General features: G+C 37.2%; 1 protein-coding gene across 8 annotated transcripts in view; it reads left to right on the top strand.

Moving 5' to 3' along the window:
* The window catches only part of LOC140760111 (telomerase reverse transcriptase), a 75,815-nt gene that overhangs the window by 43,781 nt on the left and 18,779 nt on the right, over nt 1-13,255 (top strand). For 6 of the 8 annotated variants that reach the window (XM_073096928.1, XM_073096929.1, XM_073096927.1 and 3 more), the window contains one exon: nt 8,729-9,443. The exons of 1 other annotated variant lie outside the window; for it this stretch is intronic. In XM_073096928.1, the coding sequence (XP_072953029.1) occupies nt 8,729-9,002 (274 nt within the window). In that variant the 3' untranslated portion in view covers nt 9,003-9,443. One more of the 8 variants, XM_073096932.1, reaches the window with a different exon arrangement.

The following is a 13,255-nucleotide window of genomic DNA, read 5'->3' as shown; positions in this document are numbered from 1 at the left end:
GTGATAAATTTGGGAGAGAAGCCCAAGGGACCAAGTCAATTGCATGTTGGATATCGCGTAAAAGAGGCAATGATTCGGAGGATCATCCGGGAACACATCTTAAAACTCATTTAGTATAGGAGCAGTTTCTTCGGATGACGAGTGAGGATAGTGCTCCCAACTTTCACAAGCCACCAAGGCAAACATAACAGAGCCTTGGTTTGCTTCCTTTTCAAATTTTTTGGAATTTGTTATGTGCAAAACCCTTTTTTACTATGAACATTTTTCTTATTATCTTTGTTAATTATTTTAGGACGCATAGGATTTATCTTAATCTTCTTGCATTCAAAAGTGAAGGAGCACGAGTTGGAATACCTAAAAATAGTTACATCATCATCATCATCAAATAACTAAGGGCGGCCCAAAATAATATGCTCCACATCCATCTACACAATGTCACACCACATATCTTCTTTATAAGAAAGGAATGTGATAAGAACTAGGCATCTCTCATTTATAGTGATTGAGAAATTATTGACCCAAGATACTTTATAAGGATTCGGATGGGGTGTGAATTTTAACGCCAAACGAGATACAACACTAGAAGAGACGGTGTTAATACAACTTTCACTATCGATGATTACCTTGCAGTCTTTGGTCCCACATTTAATGTAAGTGTGGACTATTGCATCCTTCGCCAATCATCGGTCTCTCGAGGTTGTGTCAAAATGCAACGAACGACACCAACTGTATGGTCTTTATAACCACGATCATCGTCATTATCTTGGACGTCATCAGGGTCAGGTTCATAAACTTGTTTATCGAGCTTATCTTTCCCGATAGTGTCATCCTGTTTTCCAAGGTAAAGGGCTTTTCAAGGACAGTTTAAGACTACATGACTAACTTATCTATATTTGTAATATCGACGAGGTCATCTTCACCAACATTTTAGTTTATTTGTTTTCTTTTTTGTCTCTAGTTTTGAATTTCAAAATTTCAAAATTTTGAAATTCAGATTTAAAAGATAAATTTTTCTTATTTATCTCAATTAGTTTCTATAATTTTGGGGATTGATATCTATCTTATGGTAACTTTCTAACTTTCCAAACTTCTCAAACAGCTTTTTCAATTCTAAATTTTGATCTACTTTTCTTACAAATCAAACCCAAAACCTAAACCTATTAACTCATTAGCATATCAACTAGACCAAACATTTTAAACCCAAATTCACTAGCTTAATCCAAATCATCATCCAACGCCTAAAGCCAACTTACTAGCTTGACCTCACTAAACTCAATTCTCACTCCACCCAATAATTCATACTCACTTAATCCAAACCTCATTAAGCCCAAACCCCTTAATCCAGACCTCATTTAACCTAAACCTCACCAAACCCAAACCCAGCCGATCCCATCGTCTTCTTCCTCTCTAGTCCTAGCCTTCACCTTCATTCAGATCCTCATCATCATCTTCACCAACATAGCTCCGTTTGTCGACGTCGTAGCCGATCTCCACAGACAACGCTGCCACCCTTCACCAAGATAGCTGACTGTCTTCCTCAGCTCTCCCATCATGTGGCGTCCCCTGATCTCCACCGCCTCATCGCCTTGACCATCGCGTCATTGCTTCACCGCCTTGCCTGCGCCGTAATCTCCGGCGGCCACGACTTCTTGCGGCCTTCACCGCTGCCGTCGCTGCACCCCTACCACTACTGCAACCATTGCTGTCGTTGCAACCCCTGTGCCGTCGCCTACCGCTGTAGTTGTCACAATCGCCACCTCCTCCATCGTTGTCGTCCATTGCTGTCGCCTATCGCTGCCACCCTTACAGCCCATGCTGCTGCCGCTACTGTTGGGTTACAATTAGCATTGTCACTACCATTACCTTTAGTGGACTTGCAAAATTCGGTAACATCCATCATTTTTTGAGTTATTTGTTAATCTTTAAATAGCAACTGCCTTTCTTTTGGTGTGGATTATAATTCTATTGAGCTTGCTATTGCCTATCTACTTACATTGTGTTAATCTGTTTCATTAAGATAAGCGCTTGAGCCTGTTATTGCCTACATACTTATATTGCTTGTTAAAATCAAAACAATTAATATTAATAGTAGAATTAGCTAGGTTAGAGGGAAAATCTTGGGAGCTTATATTACTGGTTTGCAACTTTTTACTAAGTCTGATTGGCTCTTATTGATAATTTCATAAGTGGTTGTAGGTTATTCTATTTATATACTCTATTATTGTTCGCTATGATCTCTTAGTTTGTATATCATTATTTATTTATTGAATTTGTTCCCTTAGTAGTAAAGACACGTTACATGAATCTTTGTAGTAGTAGGGTAGTCTCTAACACTTTCCTAATCTGTTATGGAACCCAATACCATAAAAGATTTTTATCGATTTTTACAAGAGTATTGAAACTATTATGACTAGATTGGACGACATCAATGCCCGTCTTGAGGCTATTGAGATGGGTTATGGACAACATGAGAATAACAGTAACGTCGATGCATCCAACAAGAGTGCCACGCGTGCCGTTCCTAATGTTGATACCCATCGATAAGCTCCATACTATTCTCACCACAAGCAAAATTATAGTGAAGATGCATTCAATTTTCACAATAACAAGGAGTTTTAGAGGCAATGCTATTTTTAGAGAATTTTAAAACCATAAAGATCAAATTATAAAAAATATTAAGGTTGATGCCTTCATTTTTTATAGTTGCTTAGATCCTACTGTGTTTACTGATCGGCTTCGTGAGATGGACTATTTTTTTGAGTGGTATGATCGAATAGAAAACGAAAGAGTTAGATTTGCCCAAATGAAACTAGTTGGTCGAGTCAAATTATTTTGGCAAACTATAGAGCAAATCTTTGTATGACGAAATCAACCTCCCATCATTCATTGGCATGAAATGAAAGAAAAATAAAAGAAAAATAAAAGAAAAATACTTGCTGCATTTTTATCGTGGTGACTTTTTGGATCAATGCAATAATTTTAGATAAGACAATAGGTTTGTGAGGGACTGTCTCCCAATTTGAGTATATGTTGAGGTGTAATATTGTGGAGGGTGAGAGGATGACGCTGAGTCGTTTTAGTCCCAAATTTAATGTGTGGAATATTGTAATCCTTCGCTAATCATTGATCTCTTGGGGTTGCGTCAAAGCGTTATAAACGACACCAAAAGTATGGTCTTTGTAACCATGGTCATTGTTGGGGGTCATTAACAGGTGTAGTTTTATCAAGGAGCCCCTTTCCTTTGTCAGGTTAGGCAGGTGTAGCAGTTTGGGTAGTTTTAGCAGATACTGCTGTTGTTGGAGTTTTTACGCTAGCAGGTGCGTAATTGGGAGGTGTGCGCCCAATTGGTCGCCTAGGCAAATGTTGCCTACTAACCATCTTGTAGTTTAATACAAGAGTTTAAACCTAATTCAAGGAGTTAATCTCCTGGAAAACTAACTCTCTCCGAATGTCGTTGTTAAGGCCACGCCTAAAACGACTCAGCGTCATCTTCTCATCCTCCACAACATTACACCTTAATATGTATACCTCAAATTAAGAGACATAATCGTTTACAGACCTATTTTCTTGTCTAAAATTTTTCATTGATCCAAAAGGTTACCATGATAGGAATTTGGCAAGTATTTTTTTATTTATTTTTTTTATTTCATGCCAATGAATGATGGGAGGTTTATTTTGTCGCACTAAGATTTGCTCTATATTTTGCCAAAACAATTTGGCTCGATCGACTAATTTCATTTGGGCAAATCTAACTCTTCGGTTTTCTAGTAGATCATACCACTCAAAGAAGTGGTCTATCTCATGGAGTCAGTTAGTAAACATAGCAGAATCTAAACGACCGTCAAAAGTGGGGGTATCAATCTTAATGTTTTTAATAATTTGATCTTCGTGGTTTTGAAATTCTTTAAAGACAGCATTGCCTCTAATCCTCTGTTATTGTGAAGATCAAATGCATCTTCATGATAATTTTGCCTGTGGGGTTCTCTTTCATGACCTCTCTCATGGTGAGGATAGTATAGGGTCTGTCGATGGGTATCGACATTAGGAGCGACACGCGTGGCACCCTTGTTGGATGCATCGGCGTCACTTTTGTTCTTATATTCATGACCTATATCAATAGCCTTAAGACGGGCATTAAATTTGTCCAATCTAGTCGTAATAGTTTCAATAAACTTTTGTAAAAATTGATGAAAATCTTCCATAGTATTAGGTTCCATAATAGACTGGGATGGTATGTTAGAGACTACCCTACCACTACAAAGATTCATATAATGTCTTTACTATTAAGGGAATAAATGCAATAAATAAATGATAATATGCAAACTAAGAGATTAATAGATAAAATAACTTACAACTACTTATGAAGTTGTCAATAAAAGCCAGTCAGACTTAGTAGACAGTTGCAAGCCAGTAGTACAAGCTCTCGAGATTGAAACAGAAACTTTAGATATGTCAAAATTCTCTCTAACCTAGATAGTTCGATTGTTAATAATAATTGTTTTGATTTTAATAAGCAATATAAATAGATAGGCGATAACAGGCTCAAGCGCTTGTCTTAATGAAACAGATTAACTAAGCAAAGTAGATAGGTAGGCAATAACAGGCTGAATAGAGTTATGATCCACACTAAAAGAAAGTTGTTTTTAAGGATTAACAAATAACATTAAAGAAAGGATAGATGTTATTGAATTTTTCAAGTCCACTAAAGGTGGTGGTAGTGACAGTGGTAACCGTAACCTGACGACAATTGCGGCAGCGGTGGAGGTGGTGGAGTAAGGAAGTGAGGTTTAGGTTAAGTGAGTTTGAGTTATTGGGTGGAGTGAGGATTGAGTTTAGTGAGGTCGAGCTAGTAAGTTGGCTTTGGGCATTGGGATGATGGCTTGGGTTAGGCTAGTGAATTTGGGTTTAAAATGTTTGGTTAAGTTGATGTGCTAATGAGCTAATAGGTTTAGGTTTTGGGTTTGATTTGTAAGGAAAGTAGATCAGAATTTAGAATTGAAAAGCTATTTGAGAAGTTTGGAAAAGTTAGAAAGTTACCATAAGATAGGTAGCAATCCCCAAAATTATGGAAACTAATTGAAATAGTAAGAAAAATTTCTCTTTTAAATCTGAATTTCAAAATTTAGAAATTTAGAAATTCAAAATTAGAGATAAAAAAGGAAACAAATAAACTAAAATGTTGGTGAAGATGATCCGTCGATATTACAAATGTAGACAGGTTGGTTATATAGCCTCGAACTATTCTCAAAAGGCCTTTTACCATGGGGAATAGGATGACACTATCGAGGAAGATGAGCTCGATGAACAAGTTTATGAACCTGACCTCAATGATGTTTAAGATAGTGATGATGGCCATAGTTAAGAAGACCATATTGTTAATGTCATTCGTTACGCTTTGACATAACCCGGGAAGATCGATGATTGGTGAAGCAATACAATATATCACAATTACATTAAATGTGGGACCAAAGATTGCAAGGTAATCATCAATAGTGGAAGCTGTATTAACATTGTCTTATTTAGTGTTGTATCTCGTTTTGTGTTAAAAGCCACACCTCACTCGAATTCTTATAAGGTATCTTAGGTCAATGATTTCTAAATCGTTATAAATGAGAGATGTTTATTTCCTATCATATTTTTTTCTTGTAAGGAAGACGTGTGGTGTGACATTGTGCCGATGGATATAGGGTATATTATTTTAGGCCGCCCTTAGTTATTTGATGATGATGTAACTATTTTTGGGCATTCCAACTCATGCTCCTTCACTTTTGAAGGCAAGAAGATTAAGATAAATCCTATGCATCCTAAAATAATTAACAAAGATAACAAGAAAAATATTTATAGTAAAAAGGGTTTGCACATAATAAATTTCAAAGAATTTGAAAAGGAAGCAAACCAAGATTCTATTGTTTTTGCCTTGGTGGCTCCTAAAGTTGGGAGCACTACCCTCACTTTGTCATCCGAAGAAGCTACTCCTATACTAAATGATTTTAAAGATGTGTTCCCAGATGATCTTCTAAATCAATTGCCTCCTTTGCTCGATATCTAACATGCAATTGACTTGCTTCCTGGGCTTCTCTCCCAAACTTGTCACACTATTGAATGAGCGCCAAAGAACATGCTGAACTGTAACGTCAAGTGGATGAACTTATGAAGGGTTTCATCTGCGAAAGCTTAAGCCCTTGTGTTGTTCCTGCCTTGCTCATGCCAAAGAAGGATGGGTCTTGGCATATGTGTGTCGATAGTCGAGCCATCAATAGAATAATAGTCAAATATCATTTTCCCATTCCGCTGCTTGATGACATGTTTGACATGATAGCGGGAGCTTCAATTTTCTCTAAGATCGATCTTAAACGTAGTTATTATCAAATCCAAATTCACCTAGGCAATCAATGGAAGACCGCTGTTAAGATGAAAGACGAGTTGTATGACTGATTGGTGATGCCTTTCGGTCTATCTAATGCCTAAGCACTTTCATGCATGTTATGACACAAGTGCTTCGACCATTCATGGAAAATTTCTTGTAGTCTATTTTGATGGCATTTTGATTTATAGTCGATCAAAAAAGCTTTATTTGGACCATTTGTGTCAAGTCTGTCTAACGCTTCGTGCTGCTCAAATCTATGGCAATAGAAAGAATTGTTCTTTTCTTGTGGATCAAGACATCTTAGAGTTTGTGGTTATTTCTAATGGAGTCCGCGTCGACCTTGACAATATTAAGGTAATCATTGATAGGCCAAAATAGCGAAACATTCATGATGTGCGTAGCTTTCATGGCCTCGCTATTTTTTATCGACGCTTCATTCGAGGGTTTAGCATTATTATGTCCTTAATCATTGCTTACTTGAAGAAAGGAGATTTTTATTAGAGTAAGTCAACAAATAAGGCTTTTGAAAAATTATGAGGAAAATGACAGTGGCGCTTGTAATGCGTCTTTTTGACTTTTCTAAAGCCTTCGAGGTGGAATGTGATGCCTCAGGCATCAGGATAGGTGGTGTTCTTATCCAGGAACGCTATCTTGTTGCTTATTTCAGCAAGAAACTAATTAAAGACAAACAAAAGTACTCCACTTATGATAAGATTTTCTATGCGGTTATTCAAGCTTTGCGCTAAGGCGCCATTATTTACTTCTGGATGAATTTTTATTTTATTCCGACCACGAAGCTCTTTGATTCCTAAATTCGAGACATGCTCATTGGATTGAGTTCTTACAGGAGTACACTTTTGTACTCAAACATAGAGTTGGGGTTGAGAATAAGGCGGCTGATGTGCTTAGTTGACGAGTTAGCCCTTTTTCTGCCATTAGCATCAAAGTCATTGGCTTTGACAAAATGAAGGAGGACTATACGACTTGCTTAGACTTTGGAGAAATTGTTCTCACTTTACTGAATGATCCGAACGTAACTTTGGATAGTTATTCCCTCTAGGACGGTTACCTATTTAAGGTTAACAAGTGCTGTGTTCCCTATATGTCCATATGTGATTTCCGAGTTTGGGAGATTCATGCCGATGGCTTGTCGGGTTATTTTGGATATGATAAGATTATCAAAGAAGTCGAGCACCAATTCTATTAGCCAAGTCTCTCAAGTGTGATGTGGCAAAATTAGTTGGTCAATATAGGACTTATCAATTAGTAAAGGACAAAAAACAAAACACTAAGCTTTAGACCCCATTACCTGTGCCTGATCCCCTTGGCAGAACGTAAGTATGAATTTTGTTTTGGGATTATCTCACACCTTTAGAAAATATGATTCGATCTTCATGGTTATGGATCACTTCTCAAAGATGGCCCATTACATTCCTTGTGCCAAGACCTCTGATGCTTCACATGTGGCAAAATTATATTTTGCTTTCCCATATAGTCAAGTTATATGGTCTTCTAAAAACTATTGTATTCGATTGAAATGTTCGCTTTATGAGCTATTTTTGGAAAACCTTTTGACACATGGTTGGCACAAAGTTGAAGTTATCTACAGCCTATCATCCTCAAACTGACGGTCAAACCAAGGTCGTTAATCGTAGTCTTGGAAATATTTTATGATGTCTCGTGGGTAATTACCAACATTCTTTTGGGAAGGCAGTTGTCATCGTAGGAGATGATGCCCCGTACTCTGCCATCTCTTTGTGCCAGCTACAGTCAGAGTCAAGGAGAGTAGAAGATGATGATGAGAGGGTATGAGGGTTTCATTTTGGTCTTAGGAGGATATCTTTGTAGGGAGGGGTACATAAACCGATGTCATGCAGTGTCCTTTCAGCTTGATCTTTCAATCCTCGCTGTTGGAAGTGAAAATGGCGATGAATAGGGTCTGAGTGGCGCCGTCGTTTCCTACAAGATACCGTCTGCCAAACTTCCTTTTTGCCATTAATGCAACTCATCTCATTGGTGGAGTGGAGATTACAGGAGATATGGGTTGTAATTTTTGTATGGCTTGACGTGCAGCGAGATTTTTCTTTCAGCTTGGCTTGCTCCTAGAATTGCCACCAAATTGCCTTTTGGTTCTCCATGGCTCCTTTTCTGAGAGCAAGCCAATAGTTAGTATTTAGGGTGCTAGTTAAGTCAGAACTTTTCATTTACATCTAAAAAGGGTTTGCAAGGATCTTCCGCATTGATTTCTTCACTAGTAGGAAAAGACATGGTCACCTTTTCCTTACGTATCTTCATTTTAGCATCAATATTATTTAGCTTCTGAATATTCATTTGGCTTATAGTTGCTTATTGTTTAACCAGTTACATGCACAATCTCATCAATAAGCTAATGCATGACATGGAGATCCACTCAAATATCCGTCCAGTTCTCCAGCTGAAGAGAAAAGAAATTATATGGCTTGGCCTGTCAGCCTATATCCGTGTGCTGAGAAAGAAGCAGTCAAGGCACAAGGAACTGCTGTCATTTTTGAAATCAAGGATTGCGATATATGGTCCTATGGAGTGTGCTTCTTGTCATCTCAGATATGCTGTTGACGATTCTCATTCATCAATCTTTTGGAGATTCAAGTTCTAGAATGGAAGTGGTGGTAGTTTTGACGCAGTTTCACTCGCCTCCTGACTCTGGCTGCAGGTTAAGCTTGTTACATCAAGCTCCTGCAATGGTGTCAAAGTTGGAAAATCTAAACTATTTGCAGAGTAGTAGACTTCTAGTGACCGGATGCGCTCTATATGCAAAAAAACACCGGTCATGAACTTGCTGCATTTGCTAGAGGAATATTTCTTTTGTAGTTGAACGCTTTGTTAGATCATGAGAGGACCAGTAACATTGTTAAATTTATGGAAAAATTGAAAAGAAAAATCATACAACATTATGACATGTTACTGTAAATCAATTGACATCTTGGATTAGGGCATCTAGTACCATCTATGGATCACTAATCAGGGTTGCCTTATATTTTCATAGGAGTACTCCAGTTAACCCTCATTCACATCAAGCTGTCATTCATGTTCTTTTTAATGCAGGGCCAGCTGAAGTACCAAAAGACAACTAGGAGTTGAAGCCATCTAACTCACCATAAGGATTTCATAATGGCTGAGACTTACTATGGAGAGAGGAGTAACTTGTCTTGCTAATGTTCTTGTGATTGTAATGAACTGGATTGGTACATAAATGATATAACAATTACTAAAGTTTTATTGTCTTCTCCAGAAAAAATAAATAAATGGGCGATTTGCATCATAAAACAATATTGTTAATGTTTTTATGGGCGATTTGCAGAAAAAAAAAACTCCTCAATTATCAAATTGGCAAAAATAGGGTCTCTAATTATCCAATTGCAATTTTGAGCTCTTTTTACTCATTTAGACTAATTTACTCTTCCTCTAAGCCAACTGAACTGTTTATATATAATTAATTAAATATTTAACAACAAAAACCCTTTCCTTTTCTTTTTTTTCAGTTATTTTCTCCTCACACATTAAATCAGCTTTTCTCCTCACCATCAAACTCAACTTTCTCTCTCACGCATTTAGCCAATCTTCCTCTTCTTCATCTTCTTCTTCTGCTTCGTCTTTTTTTTTTCATTGTCCTTCCATTTTATTACGAACTAGTTTGATCCAATCCGTAACGGTTCTAGTCCGGTTTGAGGATGTGATTTTCGAAGAGAATTATGGAGGATAAGTTATTAGATCTTGCTGAAGTTTGGATATGTTGTCACTCTTAAAGAGAGCTTTTCAATATCTAAGATCTCAGGGTTTGGATGAATAGATTTTGAGATATCGACCGAACAGTGATTGAAGGTCAGATAAACCCTAGTTATTGCAAAAGAGGGGGATTAGGAGTTAGAGGAGGCCGACCAAGAACTTGGGCGGTAGAAGAAGGGAGGTGAGAGAGAGCACCAATGGCGGACAGTTTTCTTTAACCTATTCAATCTCTATTTAGTGAATGTGGGCTATTTGGGCTACCTAATACTTGGTGTAATAATCGTCATGGCTCTACTAGAATTTTAGTTTAGTTGAATCATGTTTTTATTAATTCGGCTTTATTAGATGTTTTCTCTCGGGTTTCTATTGAACATCTACAAAGGATTGCCTGAGACCATGCTCGAATTTTGGTTATGATAGGTTTTTTTTAAAAGATTAGTAAGTTGCTTTCTGTTTAGAGATGTTCTGATTTGAGTATCCGCAAGTTCATGATTTGCTTTCCAACTGTTTAGACTCTAATTTTTGTTCGGTCATCCCTCCTATCCAACCCTTTCCTTCTAAGCTTAGCTCGGTCCAGACTATTGTCACCAACTGGAACCATTCCTGGTTGGGTCAACTAGAAGTTAATTTGGACAAGTTAAAATGGAAATTGTCAAGTTAGAGAGGAGGAAAACTGAAACCCTCTCTATGTTTCGAATAGTTTTCCTCTATCTCTCTTGAACTGTAAATATATATGCTCTCCTAAGACAATTTAAGTCTAAAATTGCGAAGTAAGTCTAGAGCTAAATGGCTTGATGATGGTGATGATAATACAAATTTTTTCATCTCTCCACTAAAATAAGAAGATAGAGATTTTATGGACAAGATTACTCTCTGTGATGGCTCTAACTGTTTTCTGCATTCCAGTATTACAAAGGTGTTTATTACTTTTTACAATGAGCTCTAGTGTGAGGATGTTGGGGCCTCTGTGACCCCGGATTACTATCCGGACCTCCCTAGCATAAACCCCACCTACTATGATGATCTCATCAAGCAGTTCACATTGAGAACAGCTTTATGGTCCATGCCGACTAGTCAGGCCCCTAGCCCTAATGATTTTCAAGTTAACTTTTATCGGAATTATTTGGATATTGTTGGCTCCGATATGTTAAAAGCTCTTATTAATTTTTAAACTTCGGCTCTTCTTCTGGCCTAATAGGGGCAGCTGTATTTAACCTTTATTCCAAAAAGCATAATGTAGTTAGGGTGGTGGTCTATAGGTTGATCTCTCTCTGTAATGTGAACTACCATATTCTGGCTAAGATGTTAGCAGGTAGGATTAAGCCCTTTCTCTGGGGCCCGATTAGTTCTGAGCAGATGGCCTTTATGAAGGGCCGGCACATCCACGGTAATATTGCCCTTGCACATGAGATTAGTAATTATATAAACTCCCCTAAATGCATAAAATAGTATATAATGATTAAGGTAGATTTAGAAAAGGCATATGATCGTGTGAACTATTCTGCTATGTCTTATGTCAAGCATGCTAATTTCCCTTCGGTTTTGTTAATTGGGTTGATGCATGTATTTGTTTTCCTATTTTCTTGGCCCTAATCAACGGGTCCCCTCTACTTGGTTTAAAGGGGAGAGAAAATTCCTGAAAACAGAATTGTCCGTAAGATCCTTAGGTCTTCCAGAAAGGTTTCAGGCAAAAGTTACAGCTATTGAGGAAAGTAAGGACATCGACTCTATGAAAGTTGAACAATTGGTAGGAAATCTACAAACATTTGAGTCCAGTCTTTCAAAACCGAGGAAATCCAAAGGGATGGCTCTATCCACTATTGAACAAAATTTAGAGGAGTCTGATGATGAAGGTGATTTAGATGTTGAGATGTTGGCTATGTTTGTCAAAAAGTTCAATAAATTCTTTCGGAAGCCAAACAAGTTGAATGCTGAAAAATTTGAAAAAAAAAGCTTTCGTGAAAAAGAAGAATACTGTGAGTTCGAATACAGGTGGTAGCAACAACAATGTCAAACAGAAAAATAAGAATTCTGAGAATAAAATTCAATGTTTTGAATGTTCTGGTTTTGGACACATCGCACAAGAATGCCCTAATTGTCTTAAGAGAAAAGGTAAAGCTATGAAAGTTACTTGGGATGATTCAGATGAATCTAATGATGATTCTGAAAAAGACGAAGAAAACTTTGTAGCCTTTGTCTCTTCTCTGTTTAATACTGACTCTGTTGTTGATACTGATAGTACAGATGATTTTGATATGCTACCAGTTGAGGAAGATGAATCTGAAATTCAAAAGGCATATAATGACTTGTACCTAGAGTCGTTTAAACTCAAGAAAAGCAATCTTAGACTAATTCAACAACTCAAGGTAATTGAACCAGAAAGAATTCAATTTGAGGAGAAGTACAAATTGGAGCTTGAACGTGTCAAAGACCTTTCTGAATAACTTGACAATGCGAAAAATAAAATGAAGGCTGATGAAATTGAACTAGAGCGATTGCATAAGGAAGTTACATTTCTAAAAGGGAAGAACAAATTGGACGAGACTCTAAAAGCTTAGATCTCTGGAAAAGATAGGTATGGTGTTGGATACACTGGTAATTCAAATAATAATAAAACTGTTTTTGTTTCTGCAGGTATACAAAAGGAAGAATACCTGAAGCCATCAATCGCATTTTCAAAGCAATCCTAGATGAATCCTTCTAAACTGAAGTTGAATCTACAAACTGGTGAATCTTCGACGGTACCAAAGGTAAACTCTAGTCACACTCCTCGATGAAAGGTGAGTAGAAAAGGGTTTGTTCTGACATGTTATCATTGCGGCATTCTAGGGCATATTCGACCTCATTGCAAATTTTTGCAAAAACCTAGAACTGCTTTCATTTATGGGATGAAAACAAAGACCATATGGGTAAAAAAAAAGTGATTTGAAATGTTATGTTGTGCATACTACCTTGAAAGCCTTAAATTCTGATTTGTGGTATTTAGTTAGTGGCTGTTCAAGACATATGTCGGGTGACAAGTCTTTATTTTCTAATATTGAAAAACATGAAGGGGGAGTTGTGACATTCGGAGATGGTAATTCATCAAAGGTAATAGGTAAAGGAAAGGTAAGTACTCTAGGG

Source organism: Typha angustifolia, chromosome 5, assembly GCF_048772165.1.
Source record: "Typha angustifolia cultivar Huaian chromosome 5, ASM4877216v1, whole genome shotgun sequence".
NCBI lineage: Eukaryota > Viridiplantae > Streptophyta > Magnoliopsida > Poales > Typhaceae > Typha > Typha angustifolia.
This window is presented reverse-complemented; position numbering and strand designations above follow the sequence as displayed.